The 13,312-nt window shown below is 36.7% G+C and overlaps 1 protein-coding gene across 1 annotated transcript in view; it reads right to left on the bottom strand.

Moving 5' to 3' along the window:
- The window catches only part of Pigk (phosphatidylinositol glycan anchor biosynthesis class K), a 91,133-nt gene extending 83,067 nt beyond the window's left edge, over window positions 1-8,066 (bottom strand). The window contains exons 1-2 of the mRNA XM_090334590.1: window positions 7,966-8,066; window positions 3,624-3,677 (exon numbers count right to left, since the gene is read on the bottom strand). Coding sequence (XP_090190716.1) covers window positions 3,624-3,677; window positions 7,966-8,055 — 144 coding nt within the window. The 5' untranslated portion in view covers window positions 8,056-8,066. The remainder of the gene's footprint in view (window positions 1-3,623; window positions 3,678-7,965) is intronic.
- Window positions 8,067-13,312: the final 5,246 nt, after the last annotated feature.

Raw genomic sequence — 13,312 nt, 5'->3', positions numbered from 1 at the left:
GACACAAAGTCATGTGCCTTATTCTATTTTGTCACAATGAAATGATATCTGATACAAATAAGTATAGCAACTGTAAACATTACTTACTTCTACCAATCTGTAGACAATTACAAGCTTTTATGAAACAATTCTCAATAAATTATAGAACCTCAAATATCCACTTTGCCTTTACCTTTAGTATAGTCTGTATGTTTGTTTAGCACTTTATTTAAGTTATTAGAATTCATCATCTTCCCCAGTGCTCTTGCTTTCTCAGCATGTGTTTCTCAGCCATATATTACTTTCCCACCTTCTGGAAATTACTTTATTTTTTTATCCTTTATTCTGGTAGACTTTTGTTGTTATTCAAATGAGACCTCCCCCAAAATTATGTATTGGAAATTCAATTCCCAATTTTATGTTTTATGTTGACAGCATTAGGATTTAGATAGTGTCATCAGGTTGAGACTAAGATGGCATCAGTGGCTTCAAAAGAAAGAGACCTAGAAAACCTGCTATCTCACTGTATGATGCCCTTTGCCATATCATGGTGTAGCAAGAAGGCCAACATCAGATGCAGAGAAGATGCTGAGACCAGGTTCTTTGACTTCTCATCCTCCACAAATGGGAGGCAACTAAACCTCTTTTCTTTATGTATTATAGTCTCCACGAGAGAGAGGAAGGGAGGGAAGGAAGGAAGGCGAGGGAGGGAGAGAGGGAGGGAGAGAGAGAGAGAGGAAGAGGGAGAGGGGGAAGGGGAGGGGGAGACAGAGAGAGAGAGAGAGAGAGAGAGGGAGGGAGGGAGGGAGGGAGGGAGGGAGGGGGGGGAGAGGGAGAGGGAGAGAATGTACATGTGCCTGTGCGTGCTCATGCCAATCCTGTTTCTTGAAGTCAGGGTCTGGGCACTTTCCCTAAGTTTTTGTGCTCAAGGCCAGCATTCTATATCTGAGCCACAGCTCAGAGACAAGTCATACTTGTCTTCCTGGGGCTGCCTCTGAACCATGATTCTTATATCTCAGTCTCCTGAGTAGCTAGGATTACAGGTGTGACCTACTGTCTTCTAGCTTTCAGATATTTTTTTATAGCAACAATGGCAATCCTTTATGTTTCTAAATCAAACTTACTTTCATTAAATGAAACCCTAAAGGTAAAACTGTTATCCATATACAAGAAAAGTAAAATATTTTGTATTTTCTTTGAGGAATGAAAAAATGTAAAATTTTGAATCAAGATAAATTAAAGATAATAATTCACACCAAGGGAAAAAATGAGAGAAAAATAGTCTAATAAACAAATTAAAACAAAATTTGATCCATTGCCCAGCAGCCAAAAGTTAATAAAACCCTGTTGACTTAGATTCAGAATCAAGAGCAGTCTTTCTGGAGGGCAATCATATCCTATGACTGCATATTTTTATGCCTAGAAATTTATCCTAAAGAGAAAATCATTCAAGTTAAATATATATATATATGAATATTCAGAACATGTTATCATACAAAATAATAATGAAAAAAGTCTCAAGATAGGCTAGGATTTTGAAATTACTGGATTTTATTCCAGCATATAAAATGATTTATCGGGGCCGGGAGTTTGGCCTAGTAGTTAAAGTGCTTGCCTAGCATGCATGAAGACCTGGGTTCGATTCCTCGGTACCACATACATAGAAAAAAGCCGGAAGTGGTGCTGAGGCTCAAGAGGTAGAGCTCTAGCCTTGAGACAGTGCTCAGGCCCTGAGCTCAAGCCCAGGACTGGCAAAAAAAAAAAAAAAAAAAAAAAAAAGATTTATCACTAGATGCTAGTGGATCACACCAGTAATCCTAATCCTAGCGATTTGGAAAGCAAAGATTTAAAGATGACAGTTCAAAGCCAGCTTGGGAAAAAAAAAAAAAAAAAAACTTTATGAGATTCTTCAAATAAACTCACACAAACAGACACACACAAGGTCAGGAGTAGAGGTAGAACATCAGTTGGAGCAAACTGCTAAGTGATAGTGCCCAGGCTCTTAGTTCAAGCCCTATTGCCAGTACAAAATAAATAAAAAAAAAAGATCATTCTACTTTATGGTTTACATTTATCTCATTTATATAAAGAGAAAGATAATTCATTATTGACTCTGTAATCTGAATTTTAAGAACATTACCCATCTTAAAAAAAATTTTTTTCTTGCCAGGCACAGTGGCTCATGCCTGTAATCCTACCTACTCAGGAGGCTGAGATCAGAAGATGGAGGTTCAAGGCCAGCCCAGGCACTAAAGTCTGTGAGACTCTTATCTCCAATTAATCACCAGCAAACCAGAAGTGGCACTATGGCTCAAGGGTAGGGTGTTAGCCTTGAGCTGAAGAGCTCGGGTACAATGCCCAGACCCAGAGTTCAAGTCCCATGACCCACAAAATAAAATTTTTCAAGTAGCTGTACAAAGGAGTGCAATAAAGCACTTGATGAATATAATGCATCGTGATCAATGCCTTTTTTTTAAAGTAAAATTCACATGATCTTAGTCTATCTTCTTTTAAGCTTTGTGAATTTTATACAGCTACTATTTATGTAACAATTATAAAAGTAAATGAGCATTAAGTAGAGTATCTAAATTTAATACTACACATAGGAAATATAATTTCTTATTTCCAGTATTAAAATAATTCTACATTTTATAGAATGTCTCTTTTAATAGGCCCTCTAATTTGTTCATGTATTATTTACAGATTATTACCTATCCAAAAAATCAAGTAAAATAAATTTAGTCAATTTAAAATATGATCAAATCTAAATAAAAAGTTTCTATAAAAAATAAACTTTCAGGGGAACCCTACTGCACTGCTGGTGGGAATGTAAACTAGTTCAGCTACTCTGGAAGGCAGTTTGGAGGTTTCTTAAAAAGCTGAAAATGACCTTCCCTACAATCCCACCATACCACTCTTGGGCATCTATCCTGAACATCATAACCCAGAATATGATAAGGACATCTGCTCAGTCCTGTTCATCTCTGCACTATTCACAATAGTCAAGCTATGGAAACAATTCAGATGCCCTACTTCAGATGAATGGATACAAAAAATGTACATGTACATACACACACACACACACACACACACACACACGCACGCACAATGGAATTCTACATGGCCAACAGATAATATAAAATAATGGCCTTCGCTAGGAAGTGGATGAAATTAGAGCAAATCATGTTGAGTGAGATAAGTCAAGACCAAAAGAACGAAAGGTGCATAGTATCCTTAATTTAGGGATATCAGATCCAAACAGTACAAGAGCGATGACTCAATATTTGGGTATCCAAGGCTACAGACATGGTCTTGGAGATATAAACTTCACTATATAGACATAAAAATATATGATGGGATATAGACTCTCTATATATAATGTTATTTTATATAGATTGGTATGTATTTATGACACACAAACCCTCAGCTTAATTTTAATTATGTTCTAAAATCTATGTGCCAGTGATTGCATATAGATTCCCTTCTTGAATACTTGTTTGTTAAACATGATATTTGAAATATGATGTAAAAATCAATGTTGATAAATTCTTAAAAAAATAAATTTTCAAATAATTGATTCACACATGGTTTTTGATACACATCTAATGTGAAAATCAAGATATACTTTTATGGAAGGTACTTACCAAAACAGCCCAGTTGTTTGTATGGCCACTTCTAAAAAATTGTCCTGCTTCATTCTATCAGCCAAATAAAAGCAAAATCATTAAAAACAAACACACACACAATTTCTTAGAACAAAGAACATGACATAGTGCTTTTGTTTCAGTTGTACTAGTAATCATTCAGATTATGAACATACCTTATTTGACCTTATAGATGAAATCATCAATCCTATCTTAGTTGGGAAAAGCCATTATGTTTGAGTTACTAAATGGGTTATAAAAGCCTACTTTAGCTTAAAGATACTAAATATATACAAGAAATCTGAAACAATAGTGGCTTAGTCTTGCCGGAGCCATTCAACATTCTGGCCAGAGAAAGAATCAATAGTGCTATTGAGCTGAGGGAAGAGAGTTTGCCCGGCAAGTGTAAGCTCTGGATTAGAACCCTAACACTGGAATAATAAAAAGAGTGAAGGAAGAAAATGAGAGGAAGGAAAAGGAAACTAAAAGGAGAGACGTAGAAACAAAATTCTAAAAGCATGTATTACATAAAGATTATACTAGAAAAGCTGTAAATTAACTGTCTCTGAAATGAAAATTTTAGACTAAAATGTTTTCGACAAGGAAATCACATATTAATATTTCACTTTGGGTAGTATAATAAAGGTAACTTTTATCCCCATGAGTCTGTTGTAAAAAAATAATCTTATTTCTTCAACCACACAACTACTCAAAGAATTTTTTAGCAGCTATGCTAAATCAGTCTTTAATACTACACTGGCCACAACACTAAACAATAATGAGCAGAAAGACATGCTGAACCATTTACAGAAACTGTAGGAGCAAGTTGCTAGTGGCTGTAATCATAGCTACTCAGGAGGCTGCGATCTGAGGATCATGGTTTGAATTTAGCCCAGGCAGGAAAGTCCATATGACTCTTATCTCCAATATACTCAGAAAAAGCTACAAGTGGTGCTATGGCTCAAGTGGTAGAACACTAGCCTAAGCTAGAAGCTCATGACAGCATCCAGGCCTAGAGTTCAAGCCCCAGGATTAGCAAGCACAAACACAGACAGACACACACACACACACACACACACACACACACACACACAAACACACACGCGTACATGTGCACACAACTGCTGGGCTGTGTTTGGGGTTCTTTTTTTCTTACTGGAGGGTTGTTTGTCTTTCATTGTCTTTCAACATTTTATTCAAACATAGCAATACCTTCCTCATATGCTTGTAACTTTCTTGAAGCTATGAATTATTTACTTCTTGAATTTACGCTTTATCTTTATTTTTATTCTACACATAACTCATCTTTCCTATTAAATCTTTAATCAACATCTATTCTTATTATGTGTTGAGTGTTTTATTTCAACTCACCAGAATAAACAAAAAGACCAGCTTTATTACTTAGCATTATAAACTTAATGTGTCTTCATGTTCCTATCTATAAATGGTACTACTACGTGATAGAATGTAGGAACAGCAATTGCCAAACAAATGTTAGCTTTTTGAATTTTCTGGCTAGCAAGGAAATTTCAGGAAGAATAAAATGTCCCACTAAGGACAAAAGGAATATAAATTTTCTCTCCCTCCAAACTCTTCCAGTAGCTACTTGAAGAAAACAACATGCTATTATGATAAAATGCCAGTTTGGAAATTGTAAGACCCCAACTAAAATCCATCTAGCTATTAAGAGTTGCATAAGTCATTTAGTGCTTTGGACTTTTCTCCTGTAAAAAATGAGATTTGGCCCACATATCTCTGAAGGATTTTCAGCCCTCAAATTCTGACTTGCATTAGGACTTTGGTGAAAAGGATGTAATTAATGTAAAGTTATTCACTGAACTTCCGGTAATGAGGCACATATTATGTGCCAGGTCTATGCAATGTACAATGATATGAAAATTGCTAAAAAGCACGTTGCTTTCTCGCAAGAATTCCAAGATATAGTAAAGACAAGCACAAAAATGCATATGATTACTGTGTAATACGCACTGGACATCATGGGAAGTCTCCCACCTGAGTACTCTGAATACAATGACAGGAAAAGGTAAGTCATTAAATGCTTTGGTTCAAATCTGGGTTAACTCAAATATTTCTGCCAACTTTATAATTTTACAGTTTTGTATCTGAAATGGATTTTGAAGTTACTAATTTTAAAAAGGTCATTTAGCTTATTCATTTAGTAACTGATGTATAATAAATGCTAGTTTCATTGAGTTGCTTTTCAACTATTTTATTCAAATTACTTACTGCAGTTGCCAACAATTATTTTTCTGCAAAAAAAGTATTCTGCACTGTGTTTAAAAGGAAATTCTGCCGAAGATTAAATTGGGTGTCAAAAGAAAAAAATTCACAGGAATGTACGATGTGAACAGTTTTAGTCAAAAGATTTATAACACAATATTTTTTGTAAGAAATTTTAAAAAGTTTAAACATTTTTTTAAAGAAGAGAAATCATCATAATACTGGCCTTTAAAGGGTGGAAATAGTCAGAAACCTTTTGAGTAGACCCAAATTAGCAATTAAGTGCAAACAATAAATTCCATACAGACACTGTATTTCTTTAGTGTATAACATAGGGATCCGACTTAGCCAGAAACAATGGATTATGATCTAAAAGATGAAGACAAAAAATAATTCCAGACATGAGAAATGTGGGCCAAAGGAAGCAGTGAGCTCACAGGTTTGAGAAACTGATATGTCTACCATTATGGGACATCTGAAAAGCAGATCTGCAAGAAAATTCGGATAGAGCAGGGCCTTTGTGGGTCATAATGAAGAATTTGCTCTTCACCTTAAGATACAGTTCAGTGATTTGCATTTTTACGCCCCTGTGGCTGCAGACTGCAGCATAGATTGATGAGAGATAGCTGAGTAACTGTACAATTACATAGGATATAACAGATGAGTGTTATACTGGTTAAACAGTCAAGGCCAAGGAAAGAAGTAGGGGAAGAGTTCTATAAAAGTTACTGCTGTATTGCATCTTAACAAATGGACAGAAGAAACTGAAGGTATAAAAACTTGCTAGTGTGATAACACATTATGGAACTACAAAAAATGCGAATGATATCCAAAATGAAGTATGCAAGATAGTCCAGTGTGATGAAGAAAACACTAGAACTCTGTTAATAATATATATTTTTATAACTGACAGAGTGTGTGTCAAAAAAGAATGGGGTCCATTGCGGTCTAAGCTCAAGTTACTGTAAGTGGAAGGCAACGCAGGTCATTGTATCGGATTAAGATCCATATTTAGTCTATAAGCAACAGAGAAACACTAAGAGGACTCAATCTGAACAATCTAATCGGCTCACAAGTTACAAAGACTAGCATTAAAATAAAATAATAGATTCCTAGAGGAGATAAAACATTTCAGGGGGAATGATCAGAGACTAGAATACACCAGTGAAGCTGGAGTAGAAGAAGAAGAAAAAAAAAAAAAAAGCTTGAAACAGAATTTAATGATGCTTGGAGTCAGAAATAATAAAGTTTATTTAAAAAAAAAATCTCCTTGGCTCTGGAGATTTTGGCCTAGTGGTAAGAGTGCTTGCTAAGCATGCACAAAGACCCGGGTTCGATTCCTCGGTACCACAATACAAAGGAAAAAGTCGAAGTGGTGCTGTGGCTCAAGTGGTAGAAAGCCAAAAGACAGTGCTCAGGCTCTAAGTTCAAGGCGCGGGACTGCTCTCCTCCTCACTCCCCCTCTCCAAAAAAAAAAAAAAAAAAAAAAAACAACCCTCCTTATAGGCAATGCTTTACCGATTATGTGGGTCCCCTTTCCAGCTAGATATGCAGGCAGGCCTGAAAATGCTAAATTATAGGGGCTGAAGAATCACCTCAGCACTGAGCAAGTAAAAGCATTACCACAGAGGACCAGAATGTCCAGGGGCCACAAGGCAAGTCGCGGGGTGGAGCAGGAGGCTGGGGCGGGCGGGGGTAGGGGAGGAGTGCGGGGAGAGGTGATGGAGGGGGCGGGCTCCCCAAGATAACACGCGGTGCCCATCTGGTCCGGCCCAGAAGAACGTTGAAGGCAGGGGGGTGGGGGCTGCGCTCCCGTGCTGTCGTTTCACCTGCTCGCATCAGAGCCTCCTCTGCATAGGAGAATGTGATACTACTAACCGGACGATTTTCCAGGTTGAATCGGACTGAATAGGTCCCACCCGCTCCCAGGGACTGCGTTCCCCTCCTCTCCCCCTGCCCTGCCCAGCCCAGCCCAGCCCGGGTCCTGTCACAGAATCCAGGAGGCGTCGGTCAGCTGCTGTGCATCGGAAATCAGCCACGACACGGCCGTCCTTCCAGGCCCCAGACGTGTAAAAACAAAACAAACAACCCTGCCTCCTACCTCGATCTGACTAGCGGCCCAGCTACCGAAAGACAACAACAGCGCGGCCAGGACAGTCACGGGCGGGCTGAGCAAGCAGGGGGCGGCCATGTTTGCCGGCTTCCGACTTCGCCTACCTGCAGGGGGGCGGAGCGGCTGCCGTAAAGCAGCGTGGCGAGTGGCGTGCGTTTCCCCTCTTTTCTTTGCGACACCCACCTCCTGGAGCCCCGCCCCTCGCCCCATGCAGAAATCCGTGCTTCCCCTGGAGCTTCTCTATAGGTAGGCTATGTTGAACTGTTGTGGTTTTTCTTAATCCCTAACTATGTTTTCACTTTTTGTGTTGCAAAATGGGTGTAAACACTTAGGAAAGAAACCTTTTTTGAAAGGTGCAAGTGAGGGAATATCTGTGAGTACTCAAAATATAAATTATTTCCCATTTTCCATAGTTCTGCTTACTTGAATACAGGAAACAAGGTGTGCTGAAAACAAGTGTTTTGTGGCAAAAGATGATGGATTTTAAGTGAAAGTGGGGTTGGGTGCTGAATACTCAAGAGAGTATTCAGCATAAGTTTTTTTTTTCTCTTGTGGTTTGGTTTGGGATATGTGAAGATAAATTAAGTGATAGAAGGTAGAAATAGATAGATAGATAGATAGATAGATAGATAGATAGATAGATAGATAGATAGATAGATAGATAGATAGACAGACAGACAGACAGACAGATAGATACATACATACATACATACATACACACATATATACATACATGTATCAAAAACATATAGGTATGTGTATATTAGCTTTTCACCTAATGTAATAAATGTGTCCATGTTGCTTCATAATCCTCTCTGTTTCAATATTTAATGATAGTATGAGATTCCATGTATTGCCTGATGCCTCACACAAGGAAGTAATTACCCCTATACTAATCAGTGTAACATTTCTAAGTTTTACTCTGAAACTAAAACTGTAAAGATCACCTCTGTTTCAGATATGTTATTGAGTTATTTTCTTTGGATCATTTTCCTAGAATAGGGATCTTGGATCCAAAAAGGCAAACATTTTGAAAACTCAACACAACACAAAATTATTCCACCTTTTCCTGAAAATTCCTTGGTATAAAATGTTACCTCAACGTGGTTATACTTTTAGTTCTTTAATTACTAACAAGATCAACTATTGTTCCTTGTGAAAAACAAAGAAGCATGTCCTAATGTGGATTTTCTTTTCATGTCTTTATTTTTACATAAGATTTGGAATATCTTTCTAAAGACAATATAATCATGGACATTTTTAGGTATTTGCTTTTCCCATTCCCTTGTTTCTCTTTTGTTTGTTTTGGTATTGTATACTCTAAGTGCTTTAACATCTAATATAGATTTTTATTTTGTAAAGTTAATGTGCTACCAGAATTCTTTTTTTTTTTTTTTTGCCAGTCCTAGGCTTGGGCTCAGGGCATTGGACTTTCTCAAGGCTAGAGCTCTACCACTTGAGCCTCAGCACCACTTCCAGCTTTTTTCTATGTATGTGGTACCGAGGAATCGAATCCCCGGTCTTCGTGCATGCTAGGCAAGCACTCTACCACTAGGCCAAACTCCCGGCCCCACCAAAATTCTTTCATATACTCTTTAAACACCAAGTTATTGTTCTAATGAACCTTATATTATAGTAAGAGAATCAGATGATTTTTTTAAAGTGACTACAATAAATTCACAGTAGAACAAATAAAGTAAAATGGTAGTCATGAAGATGGAAGAGACACTACTTAAGATATGCTAAGAATAGCATTTAACCTAGGATCTGAGTAACAAGAAGCTATCCATGCAAAGGTCTATGACAACACATGTCTATTTTTTATTTTATAGTTAGTTCTTATCTGTAGTATACTTTGCTCTATGCTATCAATTATTGGCTGAGATATTGTGCATTCAAACTACTCAAAACTTTTGGTATGCCAAAGCCCGGGGACACAACAGTTTATCATACATGATAAGAAGAGATGTGGTAGAGGTAGGGAGGTCCTATAGTGACCTACTACTATTTTTATCTAAATTGATATTCAGTATACCAAATAATAATAATAGTCTAAATAGTCCTTACCTTTCCCATTGACTTATGATACTCCTTTTATAAAATTTTATAAGAAATACAGTATTCGGACTGGGAGCTTGGCCTAGTGGTAGAGTGCTTGCCTAGTATGCATGAAGACCCAGGTTCGATTCCTCAGTACCACAAACATAGAAAAGGCTGGAAGTGGTGCTGTGGCTCAAGTGGTAGAGCACTAGCCATGAGAAAGCCCAAGAACAGTGCTCAGGCCCTGAGTTTAAGCCCCAGGACTGGACAAAATGTGTGTGTGTGTGTGTGTGTGTGTGTGTGTGTGTGTGTGTGTATAAAGAAATGCAGTATTTGTCCCAATGATAGAGCACGTGACTAAGCATGAGTTCTTTTCTGTTGTAAGACATCTGTTTTGAGGCTAGTGTCATGTTATCTTAATTGTTGCTTTTAATATGTTGCTTTTAATGTGTTCTAATAATTACCCTTAGGAAATCTTTTAGTGTACTTTATTTTTCACTGCAAAATAATCCAGCCTAATTTTGAAGTATTTTTTAGGTTATAAGAAAAATTCCTTGGAATATTACTGGGATTGCACAAAAACTATTAATAAACTTAAGAGAAACAAATATCTTTATAGTATATTTATTGCATCTAGAAATATGGGGTCTTGCTTATTTACATTTTGTTTTAAATTTTTCAGTATAACTAGTAACAGCACTAACTGAACTGCTTCCTAAGTATTTATTTCATTTGTTAAATAAGTGATATTTGTTAAAAATGTGTTAAAGAAAGCCAGGTGTGGTGACTCATGCGTGTATTCCTAGCTACTCAGGATGCTGAGATCTGAGGATCAAGGTTCAAAGCCAATCTGGGCACAAAAGGAACTGAGACTCATATCTTCAATTAACCTTTAGAAAACCGGGAAGTGGACTTGGCTCAAGGGTAGGGTGGTAGCCTTGAGCTGAAGAGCTCAAGGACAACACTCAGGCCGAGTTCAATCCCCATGACCCACACAAAAAAAATTGTTAAGTAAGTACTTTTATTATGTAGATATTACATATATGTATCATGAGGTTCATTGTATATTCTAATCAGTTATTGCTGATGTGCATATCACACTTTGTAGATAATGATTCTTTCATTAGCTTACTAAAGATTTATTACCTTTTTGTGCATATGTATGCTAGTCTGGAAGCTTGAACTGAGGATGTGGGTGCTGTCAATTAGCTTTTTGGCTCATCTGTCACGCTACCATTTAAGTCTTTTCTCCACTTTCGGGTTTTTGGAGGGTAATTGGAGATAAAAGTCATAGAGTTTCCTGCTTAAGCTGGCTTCAGACTGCAATCCTCAGCTGTCACCCTACTGAGTAGCTACGATTATAAACATAAGCTATCAGCACCCAGTTTGTTTCATTAACCTATGAAAATTGTTGAAAACATTTTGTTGATTTCACTTTTTTTACTTTGAGTTATATTTTTATGTCACAGTATTATGCTATTGATCAATATTTTATTATTAATATCAGCAGCTGTCTTATTTTGCTTTTGTTTTTAAATTAATGATTTTACCAGTATAGAAATCACTGTGAAATTTCCTCAAAATCTAAAACCTAAAAGTAGTTAGGTTTAACTGGTGGCTCATATCTATAATCCTAGCTGCTTAGAAAGCTGAGATTTGAGGATAGTGGTCTGAAGCCAGCAAGGGAAGGAAAGCACATGAGATTCTTACTTCTAATTAATCAACAAAAACCACTCATCTCTAATTGAACACCAAAATTATCTCTACTAAACACTTGTGGCTCACGTGGTAGGTGCTATCCTTAAGCAAAGAAGCTCCAGAATAGAGCCCAAGCCCTGAGTTCAAGCTCCAGGACTGGTTCAAAAAGAAAATCTAAAATTAGAACGATGATTTCATTTGAAAGATTTCACTTTAAGGTTTCAATAAGCACAAAATTTTATCAATGCCCTCAGATGATGCAGTGCTCAAGGAAATACAGCCCTTCTGAGGGAATAACGTCTACTACAGTTAGTTTCTTCCTTTTTTTCATTTTTTCAGTCATAAATGTATTTAAATATGTAGTTAGGTCAACATATAAGACAAAGCTAAGTACTTTTATGACTACCAAGGAAATGGTATAAAATAACAAGTAGAAAAAATAGGCTTAATCAAAAACAAAACATGATCACTAGGAAAAGTTGTTCAATGTGCTTGTCCTGTATAGTTTAGTTGCTACAGGTAAATATGGTTCCTATAACAATTACAACCTAAAGTTTTTTATTGAAGCATTTAACATCTAACAGTCAAAATATTTCTTTGGGGAAGATTTAATTTAATTAACAAGAAATTGAATATATAATAAAATACAAACGAAAACATACCTAGCATGGTATGGAAGGGCTTATATTCCAGTGCTTTTTATAAGTGTCTAGTTACAATATTAATACTGGAACACCTTACAATTCCATTTGACTTTGGCCTGAAATATACGCCTTCCCTTTTTTCAATGACCCATTAAACAATAGTTATTCTGCTATAGTCTATTTCTCTCTTATGACCTTTGAATTAGCTTCAGCCTGACCTGTAATAACATTGCTTTCATGCAAAAGTAAAGCAATTGCCCTTCAGAATGTCATTTTTGAAATCCTTTTTTGTTGTTCAAATGCCATAATGACCTGTATATAAAGTCATGTCAAACACTTGAGCAATTCATAGATTGCTGTCACAGTAAAGCCCTCCACATGAATCAAAAAGCCATTAGTTTACTTGACAAAAAAAAAATTAACGTCGATTCTTCGTGATCTGAGAAATTCCCATAAGTGCAATTGATTTTGTTTACCTGCCTTTTATTTAGGTTTAGTTTGGTTTTCTTTATTAAGCATCCTGTGAGATCCTCCAAAATCTCAATAATACTTAGATATTTTCATGACATGTGTTAGAATGATCATATTGAAGTATTGGAATGGAAAGAAAGGAATGTAATATCTTACAGAAAACTGCTAGCACATTATACTAAGCAAACCAATGGCTCCCTAAGTATAAATATGTTTGAATAATCAAAACCTCAGAACATAGTATCTTATATGGGAAAAGGAACTCTGCAAGTGAGATTAAATTCAGGATCTTGTGATAGGATGATCAAACTGAGATTTATGGGTGGACCCAACATAATAACAGGTGTCCTTTAGGAGAAAGACAAATAGATCAGAGAAGAGATGTGAGGACAAGACTAGAAAAGGCAGTCAGAGTGATGAATGGCATCAAGCCAAGGAATGTGAACAGCTTCTAGAACCGAGAAATGGCAGGAAATGGATTT

The sequence above is a fragment of the Megascapheus bottae genome, chromosome 6 (genome assembly GCF_031878675.1).
Source record: "Megascapheus bottae isolate mThoBot1 chromosome 6, mThoBot2.hap1, whole genome shotgun sequence".
Taxonomy (NCBI): Eukaryota; Metazoa; Chordata; class Mammalia; order Rodentia; family Geomyidae; genus Megascapheus; species Megascapheus bottae.
The sequence above is the reverse complement of the archived record's forward strand: the minus strand, read 5'-3'. Positions and strand labels throughout refer to the sequence as shown.